This window comes from Anneissia japonica, unplaced genomic scaffold, assembly GCF_011630105.1.
Source record: "Anneissia japonica isolate Jap-2015-1 unplaced genomic scaffold, ASM1163010v1 scaffold287754_len4335492_cov202, whole genome shotgun sequence".
NCBI lineage: Eukaryota > Metazoa > Echinodermata > Crinoidea > Comatulida > Comatulidae > Anneissia > Anneissia japonica.
The window spans coordinates 4,167,744-4,178,032 of NW_022705543.1; the positions used below are offsets into that span (position 1 = coordinate 4,167,744).

A 10,289-nucleotide genomic window follows, 5' to 3' on the forward strand; every position below is an offset into this window, starting at 1 on the left:
AATATATATGTTATACAGTATATATATACATATGTATGTATATTGGTATGTATATATGTATGTTTGCACTTCGCATATGTCTCTGAGCAAGGTACCTGATGGGGGTTGCCTCCTACTGCACCAATATGGGCTTCAACACTTAAGCATGAAGACCCAATGAGTAGATAAAATAGAGGGCTTCGTGACCTAAAAGAAAGGCGTTATATAAATACCAAAAAACAAAAGTTAGTCCACTTGCTGATAATTTTAGATAAATTGGTTGTTATTCAATTTTCCAGTGAGACCAGTCCAGATATAAGCGATGCTATTCTTAATTCTACCCGACGAACCATCAGTTCATATCCATTCAATTTTACCGATGATCAGGCTCGCATCATTACAGGTACAGAGGAAGGCATATTTGGTTGGATCACCACTAATTTCCTCCTGCACTCTTTTAATGATGTAAGTAATGTTCCTACCTTTCGTTTGTCTCGCATTTCCTTATTCATTTGCTCATCTCTTCGTACTCCATCCCTCTTCTGTATCGCATCCTTTCTTTTCCTCTCTTCTTTCACCTCACCTTTTCATACTCTCATTCACCTTTAACATAATATTATTATTTTGCTTGGAACAAGTTCCATAATTTGGTTGCTGCAGTATCTCCCAAGTGATTGTGATTAAAGGACTCTTTTTTTCTATCTTTATGATTATTATTTCTTCTAATTAGAAACCGAATCTGCTAAATATCATGAAAAAACTCTTGCCATTACATGAAGGGAGATCTAGATTGTCAGGGCAGTTCAGTAGAGTACTTCTGTGTCGCCCTCTATAGATTCTGATTTATAACATAGCATACTGAACATGCATGCAATCAAGGGATGGCTTTATAAACCTGCAAATAAATATGATATACAGCAATATATTCCTCTTTGTTTATGACCTAATATGTCGGGCCTAGGACTGAAGACATTCTTGCAACATGGAATGTCATGGGTGATGATATATTAGTTAAGTATTCTTAGATACTTTCCCTGTGAGTGAACATGAAATTAAAAGGATTTATTTATTGTATTTGATAATCAAAAATATTGATAAAATTGAAGTATGGATATACTTAAGTAATTTATTATTTGATTAATTGATTACTCTATTACTGATGTTTATGAAGTAATCTTTCATTGAATAATTGCAGGGATCATCATTAGAAAGACATGTTCGGAGTTTAATTTTTACAGAGGACGCAGTTTCAACTGTTGGAGCTTTAGATCTCGGCGGAGCATCGACTCAAATCACATTCATTCCAGAAGACCCTGCATCTCTTACCGACGATCATAGCCAGTACTTGAGACTCTACGGTACTAACTATACTGTGTATACACACAGCTACCTATGCTATGGCATGAATGAAGCCAGAAGGCAACTGTATGCCAATCTTATAAAGGTATTAATCTTGATTTGATAACAATAATAATCATAGTCATAGTAATAATGATAATGATGTAGGTTTTTCTAATCTGTTTTGCATTACATTATTATATTAATAATGATGTCTATTGGGAATAATATGGTAAGTAGAGGTGTGCTTGTGGGGTGGAGTGTTTGCTTGGTGTTTGAGTACTTGCCTTTAAACCCTAGTGTCATTAGTTTTTTTTCATTGCTAAACCAACTCATTCAACAAGCATTATTCATCTTTTAATTAACGAATATGCTTGTTGCTGGATTTGAAATACAAAATGTAAAAAATTGTAAAAAAATTAATTATTTTAATGGATTGTTTCATATGGTTTGATAAGTACTTAACAAAGTATAATACATACTCCAAGTATTGAAATACACGCCATCAATTATGTCATCATCACTGATGATGACATAATTAATGTCGAAATATTGAATCCCAACACAATGGCGTGTATTTCAATACTTGGAGTATGTATTATACTTTGTTAAGTACTTATCAAACCATATGAAACAATCCATTAAAATAATTAATTTCGAAACATAATTAATGTCGAAATATTGAATCCCAACACGATGGCGTGTATTTCAATACTTGGAGTATGTATTATACTTTCTTATCTGAGATTAATCAGTGGACCTTTCGGTTGATAAGTACTTTGTATGTAAACTTTTCCTTTTGTCTAAACCAATTAAGGACAAGTGGTCATTTCATACTTGCATCAATTTGTTTACAATAACTATTTAGCAGGCAATGAACTGCTTATAAAAACAAATATAACAGTTCATTATATCGACTTCTAATAAATTGGTTTATTAAAAAGGGAAATGTGTACACAAAGCAACAATATTATGAGTGGAGTTAAGCAGTATAGTTTGGTAAGATGTCTGCCTCCAAATCATTGGGTCCTGGGTTCAGATCCTCTATGAGATCAGGATTGTCCTCAACCATAGCAACCACTCCACATTTTAAGGTCATAGACATGGGTTAGAGAGCACCATTCTATCCTGTAGTAATTATCAACTGTTAGATATTTTAATAAAAGAAATATATGATGAAGGGTGATGCCCAATATGTGTTTGTGCATTTTGATTTAGATTATATTACCTTAGTACTTTCCTTTCACAATCTAGTCATGTTATTTTTCATCATCAGTTGTTTGAGAATTCATTGTAAATCACTTGAAGGCCAAATACTCACAGCTTGTTAAAATCAATAATAATTAATATTTGTATAATTTTTTTTTATCAATAAAAAAAAGATCATTATTTCTTTAATAATAATTGTGTTCATGTTTAGGATGCTGATTTTGCTGAAAATGTTACAAATCCTTGCGGAGCCCTGGGACTTGTTGAAAGCTTTGATGGTGCATATCTTTGGGAAGCTCCTTGTAGTAATAACCAATCAGAGAATGTTGAATTCCAGTCAGCAAACAATTCCAAGTATTACTTCAGTGGTTCCAGTGACCCCGAAGCATGTTTGGTCAAAGTTCGTGAACTGTTCAACTTTTCTGCACCTTGTGAAATTGAGCCTTGTAGTTTCGATGGAGTTTATCAGCCTCCTCCATATGGAAAGTTCTTGGTAAGTACACCGGAAATGTGGAGTCATTGTGTAAGATGTAAGTTATTATATCACTTTTTTTATTGATGCTCACCATATGAAAAACGAAAGATATAAATCCACTACTAATAATAACCATAGGTACAACATCAGGCCTATGAGCAGTGACAATCACTTTCACAAGACAAACATACACACACACACACAATGCTTTACACAAACTAAATCTCAATATGAGGTTTTAGGAGTGAAGTTGTTTTGGTTGTGAGAAAAAATCTGCAACACTGACAGAAATTGAACCCATGACCCTGGGATTGGAAGGCAATCATCTTAACAAACAGGTTTTTCAACTCCACACTGACTAATACATTCACATTTACCAGTTGCAGCACCTCTGGTTGTAGACAGATTTCAAGATTGTTATTTCTCTTGACAGAAAAAAGAAAATACTGAATTAAGAAAAATTTACAATATTGATACATTTGTAAAATCTGGTAAAATATAAAACACACACAAAAGAGGATTAATACAGTAAGTTATATAAACATTAAAAAACCTTAATATCATAAGTAAAACAGAAAAGGTCATGATGAAGATAATTATATTGATATACTTTTTTAAAATAAACTTATGAATAAGCTATATTTTTAAGTTTTGTTCAAATAAATATGGGATCAAGTCCATAATTTGTTAAAATTATCCCCTATTGTGTTTAATGTTCTATTCAGACTACACTCTGTTGCGATCGGTTGCCATGTAATCGGTGGTAATCCAAAACTGATTACTCCCGATCGCAATCAACGAACGCATTCAGACCAACACAAACAAATTTTACATTCTAGGGCCTAGGCCTCCGGTGGCTAGGCCTATGTTGACTGACCTCAGCCAAATAGTGCCTGTGAAATTTGTTGCGATCGGATTCCGTAGTAATCGGGAGTAATAAAGATTGTAGCACCCAATCGCAACGGGTAACAATTGCGATATCGATTACATATCGACTACTATTAGTGAGCTTTCAGACACGATTTTACTTTGCGATTGGGTGCGATTGGGTGTCGCAATTGCTAAAACCGATCGCAATGCGATGCTAGTCTGAATGGGGTATAACTCAACCCTTTATGACATTGATTATTCTGAATATTAAGGTAATGCTTAAAATTAGTTTAGAATCATATGATACATTTCTATAACATTAACAACACTAAAGAATATGAATAAAGTGGTTTTTTTTTTTATTGTTTTTTTATATTGTGATGTTTTTTTGTAATTAGTAATCAGACATGTAATTTCATCACCAAAGAAAAAACAGTCAGATTCTGTTGATGATCATATTGGTATTTGTGGTAACCTTCTGATGATAATGTTGATGATGAGTATGATGGAGTGGAGTTGAATAGCTTGGTGGTGAAGATGTATGCTTTCCAATCCCAGGCTTCTGGGTTCAGTACCTGTCATGGAAGAGGATTTCTTCTGACAACCAAAACAACCCCACTCCCTAAGCCTCATAGTGAGACTTAGTCTTATGTAAAGCATCTTGTGTTTATGTTTGCCCTGTGATGGGGTTGCCACTTTGAAGAGTGATTAAGTTCAATGTTTGGCATATCTTTGGCCCTAGTGCCTAAAGCTAAATAAAAATATCAGTGGTAATGACAATGAAAAATTAGTTAATTGTATAGTTGGATAAATTATTTTTTTATGTAGCTTAATGAATGAATTATAATTTAATTAATTTCATTATGTTTCCATTTTGAATTTATTCTGTAAATTTTATATATTGAAATTCTAATATTGTAATTTTGTAATATATCTTTTTTGTAATGTAACTTATTTCAGCTCTTGCTGCTAGTTTGTATTTTTATATTTTATACCGAAATAAATAAAATTAAATAAAAATAAATTAAAAAAAAAATTAAACGATATTAATAATAACAATGATGAGTTATATGATGATGAGGATGATGGAAATAATTTTGATGATCAATTATGATGATATATGATGCTGATTTATATTAGATGAAACAAAGATAATTTTTGATATAATGATGAGTATGATGGAAATATTAATGTTGATACTTTTGGGCATGATAGTGCTAAAATCTAGTGATGATGAATATGATATGGTAATAAAATTAATAATAAAGGTGAATTGGTAAATTGTAAAGACAGTGCTGATGATACTGAATCTGCATGTACAGTAATGTTTCATGAGTGTTTTCTCTGCAATTCCCTAGGTACTTTTCAATCAGCATGACGTGTGATACCTTTAACACTCTCAGATGACAACAAGAAAATTTATTATCATTGCATTAAATGTAAATGTGAAATTAATATAGAGTGATGCAAAACAAATTGTTGCGTGTCCATTTGAAGATAAAATGAATGCCAACCTTGAACTAGTACATCAACACCCTGTGAACTTTTTGAATTAAGTTCCACGAATAATTACGCATATTCTAGTATCTCCCTCCATTATTTAAATGTTTGAGATTACATGCTGTGGGATACTGTATATTGTTTTCTGTGAGGTAAAACCTGACAGATTGAATGTAGTTTCATGTTTGCTAGAAGCCAACTGCTGCTCCTATTAGCATGCACATTAAGAATGTCTAATTTCACATTTTGGCGACAAGATTTCTGCACTTAACCCGTAGTATTTGAGCTTGCGGGAGTAGAGTGGTTCGTTATGAGGCATTTGCTCCTGGGGCATACTTAAAATCTGAGTTGCGATTGGCAATAATGTCTCATGCTATTGTATTTAACTATTGGTTTTGTGTGCATAATTTTATGTTATATGTTTGAATTATTGCTTGGAATGGATGTACTGTATTTGTTACTATTTCTTAATAAATTATTGTGTTTGAATGATAAATAGTAGATATTGTCAATTGTATTTTTTTTAGGTGGTTTAAAACCGTTCTTATAAATTTTAATCGCACATCCATCCTTCATTTCACTGAAATGTATACTGTACGCCCTTTGCTGTGCCATCTTTATTAGCTGTAATGTATTATTTTATGTTGCTAGGTTACAAATCTAGAAATGCTTACTCCTGCACTTGATATGTTTTTAGTTTGCTTAAATGATGCTTTATAATTTTCATATAATAATAATGAGCAATTAGTAGAGTTTTATATCATACACTAGTGGAAATTAATAAACAAAGGTTAGATTAATGCATGAACAAATTCCTGAGGGCCTGCACTAATGAAAAATTATGCATGGTTGAGGATAAGAAAATAAAATTAGGAGTTACAGTGATGACATCACAATTGCCTAATAATAATAATTATATCATCTTTCAAATGTTTAGTTTTGATTATTCGAAGATTTTGACTGTTCAAGTAATGAAAAGTAATATGAGAAGCAAAGTATTATTTGGGCATATCTCATTAGATAATTACTATTTTAATTAACTTGAGTAGCATAGCACCGTGGGCTATCCAAGTAGAGCACTTGTGTAATTCTGCACTATGTTGTGTTCACAGGCATTCAGTGGGTATTACTATGCTATCAACAATCTCAACCTCACATCTAATGTCACCCTTAATCAGCTGAACACGACAAGAGATGAATTTTGTCAAAGAAATTGGACAGATGTAAGTAGAAATTCAAATTTAAAACAAGATCGTAAATTATTTATATCGGGAAAGCGAATGATGGCAACCTTGGTGGTTGGAAAGTGAATACATTTTAAAATGTGATGAAAATGGATACAAAATGAATACAGAATAGATACATCTGCTAAAAATTTAATGTTACGGATTAGATCAATCTTACAATTAAACATTTCTTTTGAATATTGTTATGTTTTATGAAATTATTTAATTTGCATTTGTTTATGAATGAACATCTCATGTTATACACTAAAATTATAGAGTCTGAGCTTGTTTTAAAAGTTATACTCTTGTTTCTAATACTTTAATTAATGATATCTTTGTATGTAATTCATACTTAGGTTTTGGAACATACAACACATTCTCCATCTCAATGCTTCTTCATTTTTAATGTTTTCTTACCTCCTTCAGATTAAGGAGATCCCAGGCCTACAAGACAACACACACGTGTTTTGTTTTGATATAAACTATGTGTATGTACTGTTAGTAGATGCTTACAATTTCACCCAAGATAACTGGAATATTGAATTTGTGAGAGATGTAAGTTGTATTTTCAGCATTCCATTCAAAATCTTTGATACATCCACCATTGAAATAATAACACAGAAGGCCATGAATTCACCTAAAAAGTAATGATCACCAAAGGATTATAAACCAAAGGCCACAAACTCGAACCAAACCCACTGAGATATAGGTTTTGGTCATTTCTTGTTTTTCTAAGATCCCTTCCAAATGTACCCTTTTAAAAATGAAATTAATTGTATCTCTTTCTCAGTACATTCCTAGGTAACCTTGGCTATATGATAAAATATAAAAATAATGATTTATTATTTATTGCTATCTATATATATATATCAATCTACTGACAGGTTTTGTCAATATCTGTCCCATCTATTGCTGCTTGCCATGCATGATAAATGAAAGACCTCTGCAAACATATTCAAAATTATATTAATATCTAATCATTCTGACTCAGAAATGGCAAAACTGTAAAATGACTGATGTTTTGATTGTGATTTTTGAATATTGATATAATCTAAATGTACCTATTCATCCTGTTATTGGCATTTACACTGTTGAATAAGATGAAATGAAAATAAAATAAATAATATATAAATGTACCTACATTATTATGATTTTTTTTTTTTTAAGTACTGTTATTAGTAATGTTATGATTATGATTCGTTAGTTTTTATAACATTTTCAGTTTCCTATGATTAAAAGTCCAAATACAGGATGTCTGTTATTTCAAGAGTCACCTACTGTACTGGGTGTCCCTACTCTTTATTGTGGGTAGCTTCCCCTTCTTACTCTGTAGATAAATTCCGTTTTGGATACCTGAACCCCTGCTGGTACTTGAAAACTTTGCCTGCTTGGTACCCCTACTCCCTGTGACTCCCTTACTCTTTTTTTTTTTCCCTTACACATTTTTCCTGTGCCTGTATTTTATTTTAGGAGCTTTTAATAATGAATTTGCGATAATGATCTATGGATTAGAATTGGAAAATGAGATTCATATTTCTTAGCTATAAACTGAAAAGGATTATGAACCAAGGCCACATATTTGAACTTAGAACTTTAAGTAATTGTCATTGATTGTTCCCCAGTGTTATTTTTTTTCCAAAATGGACATGTTTAGCAATACATCAACCGCAAGAAATGGAATGAAGTATATTCTGCAATTGTTCCCTTCACTCATAAGTATGCTGTATGATAATTAATGATGTGTTTGGGCTAGAATTATCGTGTTTGTGTTTGTATGCAGAAAGTCTTCATAGGTCATCTGTATGTCATGTTTTATATTAATGAAACAAATGAAAAGGTAGCACTTTTTGACTAACGATGAATTTATTTCACAAGCTTTTGCCCCAGTCAATGGGGCTTCATCAGGTGAGTGAAGTGTTACACAAGGTACAGCAATATACATGGATATCACAAAATGATATAATTAGATGTTTTATATTAGGTTTAATTTTTTTTTTCCTGCAATAAAGTGTTACACAATTTGTGCTATCTTGAGATAAATATCATAGTATAAAAATAGAAAGAGTGGCTGATGAAAAAATAATTGGGTTAAAATTTGACAAGATAAATTAGCATATTACCATGGCGATACTGATACAGTGGTAGCTCTAGCATTTTACCATGACGATACAGATACAATGGGTCTAGGAATATGCATTTAATGGTGGAAAAGTTGTCCACCATAGGATCTGAAAGTTTATGGCAGAGGTGAGCGGTGCTACCAAGCCTGGTCAGGGGACCAGAGTTTAAATCCTAGTTGCAACCTAATTGGGCAATTTTAGCTAATTTCTGAGACAATTCCAAAATGTTTTTCTTATTTGGTCTAACAGTCTTTTGCTGAATAGGGAGCTCGACCTGTATTTGAATTACTGTTGGCGTCAGGCTACACCTGCCATACATTTCAAAACGTGAATGAAATTCAAAATGTTGTCTGTACACACAATATTTGTAGAACATGGACATAGTTTTTATGGTGAAATAATTGATGTTGTCACAAGTGTTTGGCTGCTAGTTATTAGGAACAGTAGGGTCTACCTATAAGCTTAATATACAAGGTACTCTAAAATATACGGTGTACAACCATCTCACTGAATGCTTTCAAATTTTAGTAAAGTGGCTAATTTAGGGGTGAATTTTTATATTTTGTTTAGTCTGGTAAAAACGTTTTACAAAGAACATTTATAATATTATTTATTTATAATATTAAATCTCACGAAATAATGTTTGCCCTACCTGACGTGCTATAAGTACTGAATGCTCAGTACATTCCCAAATGCTTGGGGAAACAATTTTTAAAGTATTCCTGTGAGAATCGAACCCACGACGTCCAGGTAACTACTCTGATGTCTGACCCACTAGACCACCGAGCTTGCGCTTGGTGGCTAGTGATGAATCTGATCCCAATATTAAATCTGATTTTGTATTGTTTTGACTCTATGCTTTTATGTACTGCATAGTCACAAACAATTTTCTATTGTAATCTCAAACCAGGGGCAGATCCAGAGATGTCTGAAACGTGGGTGAAAGGGGGGGGGTGTGCGATTGAGAGACAACACTGCTCTAGTGGGGTTGTTTTCCAGACGTCTAGAAATAGCCTTTGTGACGTTTTGGGTGGTCAATATGTTTTTTTCTTTCTTTATTTCGTTTTTTTTTACTTTCCCAGCCTCTTCAGTTTTAATTTGGCCAACTTACTGTACTATTATTTTACAGACAAAACAACATGCATATTGGTAAATGTTTAGAAGGGGGAGAGGGGATTGCACTACCCTTTAGCAGAATGCTGTTAAGAGGACTCATGAATAAATTATGTGATTTACTTCGTTTCCTATTTAATTGTGGCATTCAATAGATGTGTTTCTATCATGTCATCTAAAATTCAATAGTATTTACTGTGAATGATTAGCTTTTGTAGCATCAGTGAATAGATAATAAAAGAGGAATTGTGAAAGGAAATCTTTACTTGATGAAAGAGGATTTAACTTAGATTCTGAAAGCAATACAAGAAAATTAATCTTCAGCCTCATAAATCATGTCAACTAAACAGTTCTCTGCATAATTAAATTGAATTTTGTTTTAATTGTTTCGTCTATGTCCTGTCTCTTATACACATCTAGATGTGTATAAGAGGCAGATGAAAGACCTCTGCAAACATA

General features: G+C 32.5%; 1 protein-coding gene across 1 annotated transcript in view; it reads left to right on the forward strand.

The window, feature by feature from the left end:
* LOC117105718 (ectonucleoside triphosphate diphosphohydrolase 8-like) overlaps nt 1-10,289 on the forward strand; it is a gene marked incomplete in the record, with an annotated part of 14,976 nt that overhangs the window by 2,308 nt on the left and 2,379 nt on the right. The window contains 5 exon segments of the mRNA XM_033246964.1: nt 279-444; nt 1,175-1,423; nt 2,738-3,019; nt 6,484-6,594; nt 7,024-7,152. Coding sequence (XP_033102855.1) covers nt 279-444; nt 1,175-1,423; nt 2,738-3,019; nt 6,484-6,594; nt 7,024-7,152 — 937 coding nt within the window.